The 19,833-nt window shown below is 44.4% G+C and overlaps 1 protein-coding gene and 1 pseudogene across 2 annotated transcripts in view; both read left to right on the top strand.

Annotated features, from left to right (window-relative positions):
* The window catches only part of LOC101529880 (cytochrome c oxidase subunit NDUFA4-like), a 56,756-nt pseudogene extending 52,179 nt beyond the window's left edge, over positions 1 to 4,577 (top strand).
* Positions 4,578 to 7,832: 3,255 nt separating this feature from the next.
* YTHDC1 (YTH N6-methyladenosine RNA binding protein C1) overlaps positions 7,833 to 19,833 on the top strand; it is a 29,406-nt gene continuing 17,405 nt past the window's right edge. The window contains exons 1-5 of one of the 2 annotated variants that reach the window (XM_004590851.4): positions 7,833 to 8,189; positions 15,141 to 15,242; positions 15,593 to 15,921; positions 16,042 to 16,474; positions 19,457 to 19,546. In XM_004590851.4, the coding sequence (XP_004590908.2) occupies positions 8,162 to 8,189; positions 15,141 to 15,242; positions 15,593 to 15,921; positions 16,042 to 16,474; positions 19,457 to 19,546 (982 nt within the window). In that variant the 5' untranslated portion in view covers positions 7,833 to 8,161. The remainder of the gene's footprint in view (positions 8,190 to 15,140; positions 15,243 to 15,592; positions 15,922 to 16,041; positions 16,475 to 19,456; positions 19,547 to 19,833) is intronic. The other variant, XM_004590852.3, reaches the window with a different exon arrangement.

The following is a 19,833-nucleotide window of genomic DNA, read 5'->3' as shown; positions in this document are numbered from 1 at the left end:
GCAGCTCCACTTCCTCTCTGTCTCTCTTCCTCTCAGTATATCTGACTTTGTAATTAAAAAATAAAATAAATCTAAAAAAAAAAAAGAATTTGTAGCCAAGTCTTTGCAACTGCAAAGATTATGCTGTTAATCACCACACAAGTACTGCTATTAACCAACTTTTCATCACCATAGCAAAACACCTGATGACACCTACTTTATAAATAAAAGGTATATTTGAGCTCACAGTTGTAGAAGTGACTGATCTAACAATCCCAGCTGAGACCATCGTGTTGGCAATAGAGCATCACATGGCATGTGATGGGGCACACATCTATGCACCCATGTCTGTGTTGTCTCTGGTCTGCTTAAAAAGCCATCAAGTCTCAATCACAGCAGTACAAGACACCACTGACACACTAAAATCCCTCTTAATATCATTAACATACGATTTTGAAGATTAAATCTTGCATACATTTAGGGGATGAACCAAATTCAAATCATTGCAGCTCTCAACAATTTTTCAGTTTTATAACTTGGTTAAGTTAAAAAACACATTTTTTACAATTGTGTTTTTGTGGGTTTTATTATTATTATTAAGATTTATCTATTGTTTACTTGAAAGAGTTATAGAAAGAAACAGAGGGAAAGACAGAGAGAGGTCTTCCAAATGGCCTCAATGGCCAGAGATGGGCCAGTCCAAAGCCAATAGCCAGCATCTCTTTTGGGGTTTCCCACATGGGTGCAAAGGCCCAAAGCCTTGGGCCATCCTGTGCAGCCTTTACAGGCCATCAGCAGAGAACTGAATAGGAAGAGAAGTAGCTGGAGCTAGAACCACCACCTGTGTAGAATGCCAGTACCACAGGCTGTTTGACTGCAACATCACCACCAACTAGTTCTATCTTGTACTTTTTGTGTTTTGTTTTGTTCTATTTTTGAGATTTGTTTATTTACTTGAAAGGCAGAGTTACAGAGAGCAGGAATGATGAAGAGAGAGAGAGAGAGTGCTTCCATCTGCTGGTTCATTCTTCAAATGGCTGCAATCATCAAGGATATGTAAAGCAGAAGCTAGCAGCCAGATTGATTCAGAACACCCACATGGCTGCAGGAGCCCAAGGACTTACATCACTTTCCACTGCTTTCCCAGGCACATCAGCAGAAAATTGGATTGGAATGGAGTAGCCTGGACATTGCAGGCAGTTTCTTAACTTGCTATGCCACATACCAGCCCAGGTTATTGTTCTTTCTTTTTTAAATTAATTTTATTCTAGTAAGAAATATTTAAGCATACAATTCTATTTTCATTAAAATTATTCTGTTATTTTTTCAAAAAGATGTCTTCATATTTATTGGAAAGGCCGATTCACAGAGAGGAGAGACAGAAGGATTTTCCATCCACTGGTATGTTTCCCAAATGGCTGCAATAGCTCACACTTCGAAGCCAGGACCCAGGGGTCTCTCTCAGGCCTCTCATGTGGGTGCAGGGTCCCAAGGCTTGACCCATCCTTAGTTGCTTTCTCAGGCCACAAGCAGGGAGCTGGATGGGAAGTGGAGTAGCCGCGAAATGAACCAGCATTTGCAGGCTGAGGACCAGTTAGTTGAGCCATCATGCTGGCCGCTTTCTATTAATTCTTAACTACCACAGGGTAAAAAATTTAATGCAGATATCATAGTTTTGTATCTGCTCAATTAACTTTTGTTTTGATGATCCACCAAAATTATTAGTGGAAAACTCAAACAGTACGAGGAGGAGAATTTAAGATATTTCTGCATATTTGAGACCTGGCTTCAACAATGATCAATTCATGCACTTAATCCCTTTATATTTCCACTCCCATCTCTCTATCTACTGGATTATTTCTCATCTGAAAATATTTTAGTGTGAATCTCAAAAGTGTATGAATGCTTTAAAAAAATATGCTGTGACTGGCGCTGGTATTGTAGCACGGCAGGCTAAGCCTCTTTCTGTGATGTTGGCATCCCATATGGGCATCAGTTTGCATCCCGGATGAGCTTCACTTCTGACCCAACAACTTGTTCATGCTACTGGGAAAGTAGAAGATGGTCTAACTCCTTGGGTCCTTGCTTGAAGAAGCTGCTGGCTCTCAGCTCAGACGAGCTCAGTTCTGGCCAGTATGGGGAGAGAAGCAGAAGATGGAGGACCTGTCTCTCCCCTACTTCTTCCTTTCTTTCTGACAATGCCCTAAAAATAAATAAAAGGTGTTTTTTAGAAAAGTCAATCTTTAAAGCAACAAAGAAAACTTAAATTAGAATTAAGTTCATTTTGGTGCAAAATAACTTTGAAATCCGTGAATAGCCTTTTTCATTTATTTTACGTGGAATTTTTGAAATTCCCCCCAGATATATGTAAGGGAACGGGAGGTAGAGTGTCTATAGGCTCCAAGAAAGTGTCAGAAACTGACTTAACATAATAGGAATGTATTTTCTTATCAGTTATAAAAAAGTGATGTCTGAAATCAGGGTGTGCTGAGGGCCAGTCTCTCTCCAAAGCCCGTAGCAGAGAAGCCTTCCTCGTGTAATACACTTTGTTTTTTGCCAGAAAACTGGCTGTTATCCCTCCATTCTCTCCCTCTGTCATTGCAGGACAGTGTTCTTTCTCCCCAAGTATGTCTGTCTCTTGTGTGTCCTGTGCTGTCTTACAGGATATCAGTCTAATAGGAATAAAAGCCCATCTTATTCCAGGGTGACTTTGTCTTGACTACAGGTCAAATAACCCTATTTCAGAATCTCAATGCACTGCAGGTTAACCATTTAACAAATTATTTTGAAGGACACAGTTCAACGCATAATATCCATGTTCTGGTATACATATTTTTACATATATTTTTTAGATATTTTTTCCTCTTTTAGAGATTTCTTAAGTCAGAGTTATACAGAGTGTGTGAGAGATCTTCTATCTGCTGGCTCCAGATGGCCACAATAGCCAGGGCTGGGCCAGACTTGAGCCAAGAGCTTCCTCGAGATCCCCCATGTGGATATAGGAATTCACAAACACTTGGACCATCCTCTGCTAACTTTTCCAGGCCATTAGCAAGGAGTTGGAAGAGAAATGGAGCAGCCAGGTCATGAACTGGCTCCTACATGATATGCTGGCATTATCCCCTGTGCCACAACACTGATCCCAGTATATTTCTTGCTAGTTTTACTGTATGGGTAGCTCTTCAATTTTTGGGAAGATACATGTTTATTTGTCCTATAGACTTTATTATGTGGATTTATGTGGGCTTGCTTAACTCCACTGACTGCTCCATTCATTCCCTAGCATTCTAAGCCAGGACACTTGCTGACCCTTGGCCAGGACAAGTCTCTGTTCTTTGGTGCTGATCGGGGGGAAAGGGGATTGGGAGAGGGTGCCTTCCTGTTCTAAACATCACAGGATGCTGAGCAGCATCCTTAGCCTCTACTACCATATTTAAACATTCCTTTCTATCTTTGAGGAAGTCACAATCTTTTCAGACATTGGAGCCGACTCACACTCTCCTTCTCTGCCTTCCACTTGGTCAAGAACAGAGACACAGAGGTCTTGATGAATTCCAGATTTAATTTTTTTTTTTGCAAGATTACTCTTAATGTTGTATGCGCTCCTTAGAAGGCATTTAACAACTGGTTATAACATTTTTTTTGTTATGTCAATTAGCAGCTTTTGGTAATCATTCCATTGATCTGTTATTTCATTATTGGTTGCAAAGTGGTGATACTCTGGTTCTGTCACTGCTTTGCTATGGCCATGCACTAACTGGAATGCTTCCTTTAGGAGAAACTTTCCTCCATTAATTACCTTTGATAATCTTGAACACAATTCAAGTGGGAAAGGCATATAAATGGTAACTTTTTGTTAATCTATTTTCAAAGTATTAAATTGTTTTTGTTGCCATGATTCAGAGAGATTTAGATTATAATGACTTTATGAGTTTAACATTTGTTGTTTCACTCATATGAAATTTTATCATTACAGACGCTCTATATGTTTCCTATCTGCCAAATGGGAGCCAAGTTAGGTACCTTCTCTTCTGAGTCATTTTGACAGTCTGCATCATTTGAGCCCTTCTCAATATGATAAAGCAGTTTTAGCTGGGTCCGGGAGTGTGCCTGGCTAGGCTACGCACACACCTTTCTCTCACGCTCCGCTACTCCCTGCAAACACACTGAACGTGAGTCAGGGCTGGTGTTGGCCTGGGCTTTTTTGTGTTTGTTTTTAAGGATAGACGGGGAGTAATGTTCATACTGTCTTGATGTGGAGTCTGCACAGTCCCAGGCCTTCCAGCTTTGATATGAGGTTTCTGCTGCAAAAATCTTCTGCCAGATTCTCGGCCAGGCCGAGACGCACCCCACCTTGAGTCCCCTCTTGGTGTTTATTAGAGCAGGAGGTCCTGGAGCTTCACTGTATGGCATGTGACTGGAACTCTTCAATCCAGATGTCAGCTGTGACAGAAAGAACAACGCAGAACCCCGGAACAAATTTGGGTCCTGATGCTCAATTTAAATTCTACTCAGTGAATGTGGATGACAGCAAACTGAAGAAAGAAGGTCCAGACTTAGAAATGAAATGCATCACTATAAAGCTACTTAGAATGTAGAACTTCCAGAAGCCAGCTGCACAATTTTCGATTTAACCAAGAAATACTTCTCTAAATGCATACAGTCATGTTGATTTACTGGAGTTTATTGCACTGTGTAGTAAATATGTGAAACTTGAAAAATATTGGGAACTCTGTGTGCAGTGCAGTGCGGGAGATGCCAGCTTGGCTGGGGGCAGGCCAGGCCAGGCCAGGCTGCAGAATTCCTCAGCACTTGTCTGGGCCAGGTCGGGGGGCAGGCTGGGTTGGGCCAGCCTGTGGCACCCACTAAAACATGTAACAGCCAGGAAAGGCTGTGGACCATGATGGGCTGAGCTAGGCTGCAATATCCACCAATAAGAGGTGACACCTAACTTGGAGCACCTGCCAGCATGTGCAAGATTTGGATTGGGACTTGGCCCGGTAGGGGAACTTTAGCAACTCTCCTACTAACTGCTTCCATTGGTATGTACATGAGCTGGGAAAGCGGCAGACCTGGGCTGGGCATGGCTGCAGTACCTACTGGCATGCATGTGGGCTGGGTCTCAGAGTGTGCCAAATTGGGCTAGGCCCCAGTACCAGCTGGTACTCACAAGAGCCAGAATAGATGTGGGATGGGCTGGGCTAGATCATGGCACTTGAGAACTGGATCTGGGGGTTGGTTAGGCTTGGCTGGGCTATAGCACCCACTAGTGAGAGTCAAAATGAGTGTGTTTGGGGCAGGCCATAGTACCTGCCAGTGAGTGCCAGGGCTGGGGGTGTGTCATGGCAGGCTGGGCCTCAGCACCCTTCGGTACATTTGAGATCTGGCGCTGGATACAGGTCTAGTAGGGGAACTTGGGGAACTTCACTACTGAGCTACAGTTCCCTCTGATGAATGTGAGAGCCAAAGCTGGGATCAGGCCAGGCTGCAGCACATAGCAGCGTATGTGCGGGCCCAGTCTGGGGCAGGCCAGACCGGGCCAGTTCACATATACATTGTCACAAGGAGAGACAAGACAGCTTGCAGGCCAGGCTGGATGGGGCTCCAAAATTTGCCAGTTCAAATGAGGGCTGGGACTGGCTGTGGGCCAGGCTAGGCTAGGCCAGGCTGCTGCACCTGGTGGCAAGAGCAGGGCCTGGAGGTGAGTAAGTGGAGCCAGGCTTGTAGCACCTGTTGGTGAATGCTGAGACTGGGGGTGGGCCATGTAGACTAGCCTGCTGTAGCACCCACTGGCAAGCACAAGACGTGGGGCTGGGAGAAGCCAGATAGGGGAACTTCAGGGACACTCCTGCTAGGCAATTGTTTCCATAAACACATGGGAGGGCCAGAATGGGTTTTAGACAGCCAGGTTAGACTGTAGAACCTGCTGGCATGTGCTAGGACTGGGTGCAAGTCACATCAGGTTGGATTACAATAACCACTCCCCCCTTGGCAAATTGAAGCTCCAGGACTGGTAGTGGGCTTGGTAGGGTAACTGTGGGCACTCCCCTGGTAGGCTGCAGCTCCCACTGGTGAGCACAAAAGCCAGAGCTGGGGATGACTCAGGATGGACAAAACGACAGTATCCGTGGGCATGTATGTGGGTCAGGTCTAGGGGACAGGTTGGGCTGAGCTAGACTGAAGCACCCATGGGTGTGCATGAGAGCTAGCTGGGACATCAGACAGTCCAGACTAGGCTGCAGCACATACCAGGGGTCTTTCTTACTAGGTTGTTACACCTGTTGGCAAGGTCTGGGCCGGTGGTGGGACAGGCTGGGTTAGGCCTCAGCAACTGTAGGTTCACCTGAGAGATGTGGATGGAGGCAGAACTCACCAGGCAGCTGAATTAACTGCTATATGCATTTGATGCTATAGATGATGGACCATACCTGACCCTGCACTGGCTGGTACACAGAAATCAAATCTGAGGTCCCATCAAATGAGGCTTCCTGGGGTACTCCCCAACTAGATTGTCAGACTCAAACACTGGCCACAGAGAAAATCACAAGATATGTGATCTGACCTTGGAGTGCATTTATTACGACTGGGCCTCTTCTGTTGCCGATGCCTGTGCAGTGGACAGCATGCCCAGATGCACACAGGGGACACGACAGACAACTCAGCTAAGGCAGCAGAGGATGCGAAGTGCCTCCTCAGGGGATGGAAAGCAGAACAGGTTGGCCCATCCTTCTGGCCAAGCTTTGCAGCAAGTGTCTCTGCATGTGTGGATGCACTGAGGTGGACCTGCTCAGCCAACAGACCTTGAAAAGGTTCCCTGAACCCTGATGCAATGAAGCCAACCATGTCTCAGAACTATCAAAGCCACTCAAGCAACACCCTCGGAACATTCTTCTCCACATCAGTCTCTGAGGTGTCCATAGATGAGTACCGCCAATCCCTGGGTACTGATGTAGTTTGTCAGCAGGGAGTGGCCTTTTTCCTCCCGCCCCCACCCCAGCAGAAACAGAGAAAAAGAACTGAAACATTTATCCCAGCCACCTTCCTCCATATTAACAGGGTAAGCAACTCTCTCCAATTTGTGAACAATATCAGAAAATACAAAATTTGAATATTTAAAAACTATATAAATCATAGACATTAAAAGAATTGGGCCCGGCATGTTGGCCCAGTGGTTAAATTCCTGCCTTGCACGCGCCGAGATAAAATGTGGGTGGCGGTTCGTGTCTCTACTTCCCATCCCTGCCTGCTTGTGGCCTGGGATAGTAGCAGAGGACGGCCCAGAGCCTTGGGACCCTGCATCCGTGTGGCTCCTGGCTTTGAATTGGCTCAGCTTTGGCGATTGTGGCCGCCTGGGGAGTGAATCAGCTGATAGAATATCTTTCTCCCTGCCTCTTCTTTCTTTTGGAAAAAATCTGTCTTTCCAATAAAAATAAATAAATCTTTAAAAACCTCACAGAATTTCCTTACCAAATCAATTTCTTTTTTGTAAACGTAACTGAACCTGTCGCACGCCGCACGGCCTTTGAGTAAGCCTGGGGCCTCCATTAAGCGCCAGGATTTCTGGAACCCAGGTTTGTGCAGAACGACGCGGACCACAGCGCCTCTCCTCCAGCCGGAAAGGCCTGCCAGGGGATCCACCCAGTGTTTCAGCCAACTGCGACTCCCGCATGTCCACGGAAAAGCAACGCTAGCTGGGCGACAAATCCAACACAAGCTGGGCCGCTCCGGAACTACCAACAGCTCGCTGCCGGCGCATGCGCGCTGCGCCGACGCGGCCACGTGCTTACGTCACGCCGCGTTCCCTGGCGTCCCCGCCCCTCTGCGCACTGTGACGTTTGCAGAGGAGAGCGGAGCGTAAACAGCGCAGGGCACGTCGGGACCGGGATTGTTTCACTCAGGAAGCAGGCTCCATTTTAGCGCCGCCCGCCGTCGCCATCTGTTTCCCTTCCCTCCCCCTCACCCCGCCCGTTTCGGAGGCCCTACGGGGAGACTGCGACCGGGCCGCTGCAGGCTGCAGTGAAAGGAGGGAAAGGGGAGAGGCGGGAAGGAGGGCGGATCGACAAGGGTAAGTAGCGGAGGTGAAGCGCGCAGCTGGGAGGACGGTCTGACGGACGGGCCAGTGCCACGGCAGCCGGGACCGCTGCGCCTGCGGGAGTCTCGGAGCGGAAGCCGGCGGGGAGCGATGGCGGCCGACAGCCGGGAGGAGAAAGGTCGGTGCGGAGGTGGGCCGGGCGGGGGCCGTCGTTGTTGGCGGGTGGGGGTTGGGCCGCTCGGTGGCCTCGCGGGCGGGTGGGAGTCGTGAGTCCGGTGTGTGGTGTGGGGTGCGGGGTCGTGAGTCCGGTGGGGGGTGCGGGGTCTTGAGTCCGGTGTGGGATGCGGGGCCGTGAGCCTGGTGCGGGGTGTGGGGTGCGGGGTCCTGAGTCCGGTGCGGGGTGTGGGGTGCGGGGTCGTGAGTCTGGTGCGGGGTGTGGGGTACGGGGTCAGTCCGGTGTGGGGTGTGGGGTGCGGAGCCGTGAGCCTAGTGCGGGGTGCAGGGTCATGATCCTGGTAGGAGATGCGGGGTGGGGACCGTGAGCCTGGTAGGAGGTGCGGGGTGTGGTGTGGGGTGTAGGGCCTTGAGCCTGGGGCGGGATGGGGTGCCCAACCGCAGACAGCCAGCCTGCCGTGTTGTCCTCGGTCGCCCGGACTGCTGCTTCGATCTGGAGTCCTTGCCTGGCTCTAGGTTTGGCTGTCCTGGAACGGCTCAGGGTCTCGCCGCAGTTTGCAGGCCTCCAGGCTTACTTCCTGGTAGGCTTATGCGGATGTAATGCGTCTTTTTCAGAACAAACCTAAAATTTTGAGTAGTCCATGGTCAAGAGAAACGTGGTCGTCTAATAAAAGTGATGAAGTGGTGGGCTATTACAGTCTTGGGGGAAACATCTTCAGTTAGGACTGCTTTCGGCTAATGAGTGTGTCAAGAATTGTGTGTCTTGTTCCTTGAATGCTTATTTTTGGAAAGCATAATGTTTGGAAAGATGATTATGTGACAGGTCTGACGAAAAAAAAAATTCCTGAGTGGCATTTTGCTGGAAAGACCTTGTGCGTGGCTGTCCAGGAACAAGCCCAGCCTCCTCCCACACCCTCCCCCCCCCCCCCCCCCCCGTCCAAACTCTTAAGAACTTTGAAGGGCTAAAATACTGAACCGATGCGGCTAACAGCGTGTCAGGCTTTGGAAAGACTGGGCTGCGTGGCTGTGGAGGGGTCAGGGTAGTTCCTGGTGTGCAGCTTTGCTGGCGAGCAGTCTGGGTTGGATGCTGCCTCTGTCTTTTCCATCCGTGGTAGGCTTGCAGGGGAGTGATGGGCAATCGTTGGGGCGTAGGGGCTGCCCTGTGTGAAGTGATTTGGGGCTTGGGTTTGCCAAGTGGCCTCCACATTGCCCTCGTATCCTCTTCAGCTTTTCAGGTTTCTACCCCTGGGATAGGGATGAGACCGGAGTGTGGGTGACAGTGTATAAGACAATGGAGTTATCTTAGCAGTTCACGAATTACTAAATCCTAGAAAGTTCCCCCCTTCTCCTTTCCATTTTTCAGAGAAATGTGGAAGGAATGTGGACAATAAATTATGTGTTGTTAATGGACAAAGGAAACTTTAATTAGTAGTCATGTTAATAAGAATTAAGTCAACCTTTTATTGTCAGGGTGTAATTTGTGATTAATTATGTGTATGGGAGACTGATGGTTGTGGGAGGTAAGATGGACCAAATCTAAAAATGAGTAATATTGAATACTTTGAAGAATTAATTAAGGCTAATGTGAAGTCAGCGGTAGGCTAGATTAGAATGCGCGACAAGTGGGTGATTGGAACTTTAGAAATGGATTTTGATGATGATGATGATGGAGTCCAAATGTATACGCTTCTTTAGCTGTCAGGGATCTGGTCATGTCATCCACTAGCAGTGCTTGCATTTTGCAGCTTTTCCTGAGGATTCTCTACTTCACCTTTGTTTACCGTTTTTAAATAAGTTTCCAAATTTGAACTTAGTTTAAAAAGTTCCAAGTGTTTGGCTTTATAATTTAGTACAGAGGCTTTCTCTGGGCTACGTGGGAAGATGGCGGATACCTGTTGGACTTGCTGTAGCATTCTTGGATATCCTGTGGAGTGATCGTGAATTGGTCATTGTTGAACACATAAAATCATAGCCAGAATTAGGACCAATATTGACTCCTGTTAATTTTAAGCAAGGAAACTTGGGCGTCTGCATGCCTCTTTGTTACTGGTTATCTGTTGGGAGTATTAGGGATAGACTGTAGGGACGGTGGGCACCGGAACTTCCTTCTGAGCGGATTCTGCCATTGAGTCTAAATTGCAGCAGTTTTCAGTCATCCAGTCACCTGATAATGGAATAATTGAAGAAGTAGGATTTGCATATCAGCTATGTAATACTTTTTTTAAAAGACTGATTTATTTTTGTTGGAAAGGCAGGTTTGCGGAGAGAGAGACAAAGATCTAATTGCTGGTTCCTTCCCCAAAATGGCCACAGTGGCTGGAGCTGAGCTGATCCGAAGCCAGGAGCCTCTTCTGGGTCTCCCACAGGAATGCTGAGTCTCAAGGCTTTGGGCTGTACTATGCCGCTTTCCCAGATCACAAGCAGGGAGCTGGATGGGAAGTGGTGCAGCGATCATATGGGATCCTAGTACTTGGAGGTAGAAAATTAGCTGACTGAGCCGTCGTGGTGGGCCCATAACGGATAATTCTTAAATGATCCTGTGTATTTTTTATTTGAAAGGTGGATTTTTAGGGAGAGAGACGAGAGGTTGATCTTCCATTTCTTGGTTTATCTCTCCCTCAGCCCCCAATGGCTGTAGCTGATTAGGGGCCAGGGGCCTCTTTTGGTGTCACACATGGGTAGAGGGTCCTAAGAACTTGGACCAGCCTCTGCTGCTTTCCCAAGCCATAACATAAGCAGGGGGTTGGATCAGAAGTGAAGCAGCTGGGACATGACCTGGTACCTGTATGGGATACTGCCATAGCTAGTGGAGGAGTAGCTTGCTTTGCCACCATGCTGACCCCTCCCACAGACACTCCCCCGCCCCCCCCACAGAAACTTTTTATAATGCTTCTATGAGACTCACACCTAGAAGCCAATCATTGTTTGTTTTACTGTTGTTCTTATATGAAGTTACATTTCAATTACAGTGAATTAACTGATAGTAATTTTCTCTCTTTTTAAAAAAAGAATTGTTTATTTTTATCTGAATGATTTACAGAGGAAAGAAAGGCAGAAAGATTTTCCATCTGCTGGTTCACTTCCCATGCGACCTCAACACCCAGGAACTCAAGGCTGCCACATGGGTGCATGGTGTCAAGGCTTTGGGCCACAAGCAGGGAGCTGGAGGGAAGTGGAGCAGCTGGGATACAAATTGGTGCCCATGTGAGATCCTGGCACCTGCAAGGCAAGGATTTAGCCACTCAGCCATTGTGCCCATCCTTTTACCTTATTTCTTAGGGACAATTCTTTCTTTGTACAAATAGTATGCCAGTGAAGATCACAGGATTTAATAGTGTTAGATTTTGAAAGAATATTTTCTTTTTTAATACATCTCTTACTAAATTGAAGAAATAATTTCTAGCTAGCTAGGGAAATGCCTAGAGGAGGCTGATTAAATTAGTTTTATGCTCAAATAGCTTAAAGGTTAGGAGACCTTTCAGGACTAGGTTTTTTGTTTTTTTTTTTTTTTTGGTTAAGATTTGTTTATTTTCATTGGAAAGTCAGTTATACAGAGAGAAGAATCTTCCGTCCGATGATTCACTCCCCAAGTGACCGCAATGGCCAGAGCTGAGCCAATCCGAAGCCAGGAGCCCAGAGTCTCCTCTAGGTCTCCCACGCAGGTGCAGGGTCCCAAAGCTTTGGGCCATTGCTTTCCCAGGTCACAAAAAGGGAGCTGGATGGGAAGTGGGGCTGGATTAGAACCAGCGCACATGTGGGATCCCAGCATATTCAGGGCAAGGACTTTTAGCCATTACACTACCGCGCCGGGCCCATAGTTTTTGGTTTTTAAATGTGTTTGTAGTTAAAAGTTATTAAAACAAAATATATGTGGTAGTTTTGAAAACATCTACCATTTTTTGACACTTTTCTGGGAACACAGAAAAATGCATTTTTATTATTTGTGAAGCAGAGATAATGAACTTCATGCTGTGGTTCACTCCCGCAGTTCCTGTCACGATCAGGGTTGGATTAGTGCTATCACAGGAACTGGGAACTAAAGCAATCTGTGCCTCCCCCGTGGAAACAGGAATCCAGTTGCTTGAGCCATCGTCATGGGTGCTTCTTAGGCTCTGTTTGTTGGGAGGAAAACAGGAGCCAGAGCTGGGAATTAAACTCCGCTCTTCCAGTATGAAGCTGGCTAAGTGGTTCATCTCTCTGAGTCTGGGTTAGCTTTTTGTGATTGATTCCATTAAACAAACAACCACCACCACAACAAGTCAGGTTAGCTGTGGCATTGTGCGCTAAGCCTCCACCTGCATCCCAGAATTCTGCATTGCTTCTGGCTAAGAGTCCCAACTGCTCCACTTCCCATCCAGCTCCCAGGCATTGCACCTGGGAAAACAGTGGAAGATGTTTTTCCAGTGCTTGTATCTAAGTGCTTGGGCACTGCAGCCCTGTGGGAGACTCAGAAGAAGTTCCAGGCTCCTGGCTTGGGTCTAGACCAGCCTAGCCCTTGTAAAGCAGACAATTTAGGGAGCAAACCAGTGAATGGAAGATTCTATCTTGCCCTGTCAATAACACTGCCTTTCAAGTGAATCAGTCTTAAAAAAAAAAGTACAGAGGATTGCAGTCCTGGCCACCATTGGACTGCAGCTGCAGGAAAGATCTGAGCTGGGATGAAAAATGATTTTTTGTTGTCTCAAGCTGCCAAGTTTTTGGGGTCCTATTTTATGCAGTAGTAGGTAGTGGGGACATTTCGTTTAAAAATGTTTCCTGGGGGCCTGGCAGTGGCCTAGTGGCTAAAGTCCTCTCCTTGAATGCGCCAGGATCCCATATGGGTGCCTGTTCTAATCCCGGCAGCTCCACTTCCCATCCAGCTCCCTGCTTGTGGCCTGGGAAAGCAGTTGAGGACGGCCCGGAACCTTGGGACTCTGCCCCCACTTGAGAGACCTGGAAGTGGATCTGGGCTCCTGGCTTTGGATCAACTCAGCTCTGGATGTTGTGGCCGCTTTGAGAGTGAATCAACAGATGGAAGATCTTCTCTGTCTCTCGTCTTTTCTGTATATTTGACTTTTAAATGGAAATAAAATAAATCTTAAAAGAAAAGAAAAGAAAAATGTGTTCTTTCTAAACCAAATTCTATGTAGCCTGTAGCCAAAGGATTGAAGGAGGCATAGTTTCTTTGGCTCTGATCCTGATGAAGGATGTAAGTGTTGAATAACTCAACAGGCGATGGTTTGCCTTTTTCCTTTTCCAAACACTGACTTTTATGCTAAGTATCTCATCAGAGTTAAAAATCAAAACAAAATAAAAACACTGGAGTTTAGAAAAAATGAGATTTCTAATTCGTAACTCTTATTTTAAAAAGATTTATTTTTATTGGAAAGTCAGATTTACAGAAGGAAGGATATAGAAAGATCTTCCATCTGCTGGTTCACTCCCCAAGTCACCAGAATGGCCAAAGCTGAGCAGATCTGAAACCAGGAGCCAGGAGCTTATTCCAGCTGTGCAGGGTCCCAAGTCCTCTACTACTATCCCAGATTACAGGCAGGAAGCTGGAGGGGAAGTGGAGCCCCCGGGGCATGAAGTGGCACCCATATGGGATCCTGGCGCATGCAAGGCGAGAACTAGCCACTGGGCTACCGCACCGGGTCCTAATTCTTAACTCTTAAGGACTAAGCCTGGATGTCCTCATACCAGTTTCCCCTGTATACCATGTTTCAGCAAAACTGTTATTAGTGTTGGAGAAAGCTCGTATAAAATGTAGTCATTTATATTGGGAATCACCACTATGTTTTGGAAAAGGGAAGACTTTGGAATTCAAAGATTCTATGGTAGATATTCTTCTTTGCCTTTTTTTTTTTTAAGATTATTATTGCGAATTTTTCTTATTTGAGAGGCAGAGTTGCACAGAGTGAGGGAGAGGCAAAGATGAGCCATCTTCCATATGCAGGTTCACTCCCCAGATGTCCTTCGTGGCAGGAGCTGAGCTGACCTGAAGCCAGGAATGTTCCATGTCTCCTACCACGGTACAGGAGCCCAGTAACTGGCCATTTTCTACTGCTTTCCTGTGTCCTACGCAGGGATCTTTGGATTGGGGTTGGAATATATATAATTTATACACACACACACACACACACACTTCTCCCTGAACTTCTCTTTGTTAGTTCCAGGTATGCTATGTCTTTGAATCTAAGTGCTTAACTATGAGTTTTCCAAAATTAAGGACTTGGTTTTACTTATCCATACTAACACCACAATCAGGAAATGAACATTGATATTTTGTCATACACATTTTATTCAGAATACACCGGTTTTCTTACTATATCTCAGCTCACATTGTTTCAGATTCCTCTTTAGTCTTGGGTAGTGTAGAATAGTTTCATTGTGTTTTATGATGGAGACATGTTTGGATGTTCCGTCATTTGGGATTCTGTGATACTTCCTCATGGGTATGTTTTTGCATTTGCATGGGAATAATACAGACATGCTGTCCTCTTCAGTCCACCCTCCCGGGGCTATGGGTATTGATTATATGGATTAGCACCATTGATAATGATGCTCATCTGAATCACCTGATTTAGGTGAAATTTACCAGAGTTTTACCAGATTTCTTCACTGTGAAGTCAGTAGCTTTCCTTAAATTTTGTTGGGAATACATAACTTCCATAAATGCATTATTTGTAAGAATATTCATGTGTTTCAGTGTTCACTATTTGCATTAAAGTCATAAAAATGGGAACTTAGGGATAAAAAGACAAGGGTATTAAGCTTTTCTGTGTGTAATTTTTGTGATGCTTGAAGTGTGTGTCCTGACTGCAGGCCAGAACCGTGTGCGTTGTTTGTGTAGCGTTGTTTTGTAGAAATCAGTCATCTGTTTTCATGTTGAAATAGCAACTACTTGAAGATTTTGTTTTCGTACTTAGTAAGGGAATGATTAAGATTACAGTTTTCCCTGTTACTCAATTTACAGACGGAGAACTTAATGTTCTAGATGATATTTTAACTGAAGTACCAGAACAGGATGATGAACTGTATAATCCAGAGAGTGAACAAGATAAAAATGAGAAAAAGGGTAAGATTTTTTATTCTTTTGTTAAAATAGTAGTTGGAATAGAGGATATTTCATTTCTTAGTTAAATGACTGTGCTTTTGTACTTGTTCCTGAAGCAGTTAAGACTGAAAGCATGGAATAAATGTAAGAACAAAATTAAACTACTTCTTAAAGAATATGAAACTTATGAAATATAGGTTTATTGTTAACAGTTGATAGCTGTTTCAGATTATTAGCTTTGAGACAAAAACATCTCACAAACATTTTAAGACACAAAACTCTCCTCCTGTGTCAATATTATCTGTTCATTTTTGGTAAAATAAATGGAGTACTGCACATGCATTTATATGTTTCTTTAAATTGTGTTAAAGGATCGAAAAGAAAAAGTGACCGAATGGAATCTGCTGACCCCAAGAGGCAAAAGTCTTCTGTCCATTCAAGACAAATGATCTCTAAGCCACTAAGCTCATCTGTTAGCAATAATAAAAGAATAATTGGTACGAAAGGGAAGTCAGTTACTGAGTATAAAAATGAGGAATATCAAAGATCTGAAAGAAATAAGCGTCTAGATGCCGATCGGAAAATTCGTCTGTCAAGAAGTGCCTCCCGAGAGCCTTATAAGAGCCACCCTGAGAAAACTTGTCTCCGGAAAAGGGATCCTGAAAGGAGGACCAAATCCCCCACACCAGATGGTTCTGAGGTAGTAAACGTTATTGCAGATATAAAAGAAAGCGTTCCTTTTTGAGGCTTTAGAACTATTCAGTCACCTTGACATTGTGTGTTACCTGACTGCTGATATACCTTTTTCTTTAAACATCAGAGAATTGGGCTGGAAGTGGATAGACGTGCAAGTAGATCCAGCCAGTCTTCGAAGGAAGAAGTGAACTCTGAAGAATATGGCTCTGATCATGAGACTGGCAGCGGTGGTTCTTCTGATGACCAGGGCAACATCACGGAGAACGAGGAGGAAGGAGGGGAGGAAGATGTGGAGGAAGATGAAGAAGTAGAAGAAGACGCAGAGGAAGATGAGGAGGTGGATGAAGATGGAGAAGAGGAGGAAGAGGAAGAAGAGGAGGAGGAGGAAGAAGAAGAGGAGGAGGAGGAGGAGGAGGAGGAATATGAGCAGGATGAGAGAGACCAAAAGGAGGAGGGCAATGATTATGACACTCGGAGTGAGGCCAGTGACTCAGGCTCCGAGTCCGTTTCCTTCACAGATGGGTCTGTCCGATCTGGCTCAGGCACTGATGCATCAGGTACGCTTTTTGTGTCTATGTGCGGTTTTTCCTCTTTTTGGGTTTTTTAGACTTTGATTTTGATTTTGCAGGGCCAGAGCTGAGCCACTCAGGAGCCAGGAGTAAAGCATATTCTTTATGTGGGCTAGGTGACAGAGCCAGCCGCTTTGTAGGGATTGACAAAGTGCTTTCCATCTTTTGTTCATAGAGTTTTAGGTTTGGGTGTGTACCTTTTGAAGAGGATAGGAAAAGTTAAACTTAACAAATTAATAGTTGGGTTGTATGTAAAGACTTTTGGAATCTTCATTTCTTTGCTGTTCTCATGCTTTTTGCTTTGTAATTTATGAAAATGGGTGGGCAGCAGAAGTTGGATGAGCAGTATGTGTGTCCATTTTTTTAAATGGAAAAACCTGAAACTATCTGTAGTGACAGGAAATGTTTTTGTTAGAGGAATGCTATTTTGGTGTTTGTATTAAAACAGTGAATCTTAGACTTTGCACATTTGCGTTAAATGAAACAAAGGGAGCTGACTGGAACCTGAAATAATCTGCATGCTTTAACAAGCTCTTAGATGATGCCAGAATTATCAAGGTATTTGATGACTAATTTTATGGAGAAGACATTCAGATTGAGTGGCAGCCTCTGGTTTTATTATTAATCTTAATATTAAAACAGATTTATTCTCTTAAAAGAGATGCAACTTTTATTTTCCTCATTAAAGGCAATTATGCCAGTTTTCCTTGGAAGAATCTTCATTTTGAATATACAATATTATTTTATGCAAGAAATTTTTCTCGAAGTTTTTATAATATCTGAAAGAAAAATGAAGTGGATTTGGAATTTCTTGAATGTGATGGAGTAGTTTTTAAATACAAGTGGTTCTGGTTTACCTTTGGTGCCATGAGTTTTCTAGGTTATCTCGTTTTTTCTGAGTTTTTAGTGATTTTTTCATAAGATTTATTTTTTGTTGGAGGTTGATTTACAGAGAGAAGGAGGGACAGAGAGAGAAAAATCTTCGATCCGCTGCTTGACTCCCCTTGTGACCGCAGTGGCCAGACCTGAGCTAATCTGAAGCTAGGAGCTTCTTAACATGGGTGCAGGGTCCCAAGGTCTTGGGCCATCCTCTACTGCTTTCTCAGGCCGCAAGCAGGGAGCTGGATGGAAAGTGGAGTAGCTAGGACAAGAACCAGTGCCCTTCTGGGATCCTGGCACATGCAAGGCGAGGATTTAACCACTGAGCCATTGTGCCAGTACTTTCCTTAAAAAGGCAACACAGTTTGATACAGATTTTTTATTATGATTTTCATTCTTTTAACCTGATTAGTAATGGGGATAGAGGAAGTTTTCATTAACCTAAGCAGTAACAGTTACTCATACAAAAAAAATGAACATTTTTTGGAGATTTCTTATTGCTACATTGAACATTATGTGGAAAAAGTTTAACAGGATCTTCTACTTCTATTGTTTTTCCTGCATTATCTAAGAGATCATTTAGTACTTTGGGCTGAATAGCATTCTTTTTAACCAGCGACCACAAACAGCCCAGTCCAGTCCTTCAGGGCCTGTCAAAAACCACCTGTATCTTGTGTGGAAAGACATTCCTACCCACCTCCACCCCTTCTCATCTCATCCCTAGCCCTGCTGGATACAGCCAGGGGTAACCACCCCCAAGATTGGGGAAGGGGCTGGCCAGTCTGCCAGCACAGTAGCTCTGTTGCCAGTACTGATCTGATGAGTTTGTAATGCTTGGATTTCTGAAAGAAAACACTCAAGGAGACAAAATTAGAAGCAACATGTCTACACTTTTGAAAAAAGCAGTGGAGTACAAAGTCCACTGACACTTTGTTCAACCTTGAATTACCATTCAGAAATGGTAGTGGGGTATATTTTCCGCTCATTCGAAGAGCAGAGCTTCCCAGTGTATATAAGCCAGGATATGTTCATTTTGAGTCTTGGTGCTGGTACCCTGGAATAGTGGGACACTGGCAAACTAAGCTGTGATTTCCTCATCTGTAAAGGGATTGGTTTTGATGATTAAGGGAAAAAGTTGAAAGTTTTTTGAATAGTTGGCTGTTGGTATATAGAAGGATATTACAAGTATACTCACTGATAATTGTTATTCAACTCTGCATTGTTTTTAGAAAAACAAATATGTGTATTTTTTCCTTTATATTTTTTATAGCCTAGCTAAAGGAAAGAAGGTTGTAGATTATTTATAACAGCAGAAGACAGGAGAGCTCAATTTCATTAACTCCAAGTGTTTGTTTCTGTCTATGCTTAAGAAGTTCCAAATTAAGCTTAAAGTAATTTTTGTATGACAGGTAATCCACACATTTTCAGGTTATTGAAGATGCTTGGCTTCCTTATAGAAATATATTGACTATATTTAGTATTTTAGACATAGATTTTTAAACTGAATTTGAAATAGCAACAATTAGTACATGGAGGAAATGCTTAAGAATTTGATTGATTGAAAATATAAAATGAGCAGTGCAGCCAGTAGAGAAATCACATGGCTGTGTGTGCACACACGCGTGGGTTTTCAGTTGAAAAGTATTGGGATCTAGGGCTTCTCAAGATAGAATTGTGATGAAGAATGATAGCACTGCTGAAGACAAAACACGACTTAAAGCAGTGCTGTTTGCTGAAAAAAAGACACAGCAAATTTATTGAAAGGAAAATTTTAACTGCAAGTTTTCCTTCTCTTCTGAAACTATTCAAGGTCACTTTTATATAGGACACTCAAGTAACTGATTTCTCAGTTTTGAATTAATCCTGGTGGTTTTACTTGTCTGCAGTTGGTGGGAGAAAAAGGTCTTCTTTTTTTTTTTTGGTTAGCGACCTCATTCAATGGAACACCTGAGGAACTTGAGTGATCACTGAAATGATGAGGAATAACTGAAATTTAAGAGCTGTGCAAGAACCAATTGCAGAATGATACTTCATTGGTTACCCATGTTTCTTTATTGTGCGGTTTTAAGACATTTGTTTGGATTCTCTTAGATGAGAAAAAGAAGGAAAGGAAGAGAGCCAGAGGCATATCTCCGATTGTCTTCGATAGAAGTGGAAGTTCTGCATCCGAGTCCTATGCAGGTACTCTTTGCTTTCGTTTGTGATCCTGTCTGACTGATTCTGATGTATTCTGCTTAGGGAAGTGTGGAGGCTGTAGTTTGGTGTGAACTTGTTGATGTCCATTAGCACTGATTTTGGCATGTTCAGTGTAATAATTCTAGAGGAAACTAAGCTTTTATTTTAATCCTGTTTTGTTCCTGCGTAAGTGGAATTTTCACTTTTTATTTTTTTCCTTGGAAGATGATGATTCACTGACTAGTTTTCTGAGTGGGAAACTGTTCAAATACATATTTTTTAAAAAATCGAAC

This window comes from Ochotona princeps, chromosome 7 (genome assembly GCF_030435755.1).
Source record: "Ochotona princeps isolate mOchPri1 chromosome 7, mOchPri1.hap1, whole genome shotgun sequence".
NCBI lineage: Eukaryota > Metazoa > Chordata > Mammalia > Lagomorpha > Ochotonidae > Ochotona > Ochotona princeps.
This window is presented reverse-complemented; position numbering and strand designations above follow the sequence as displayed.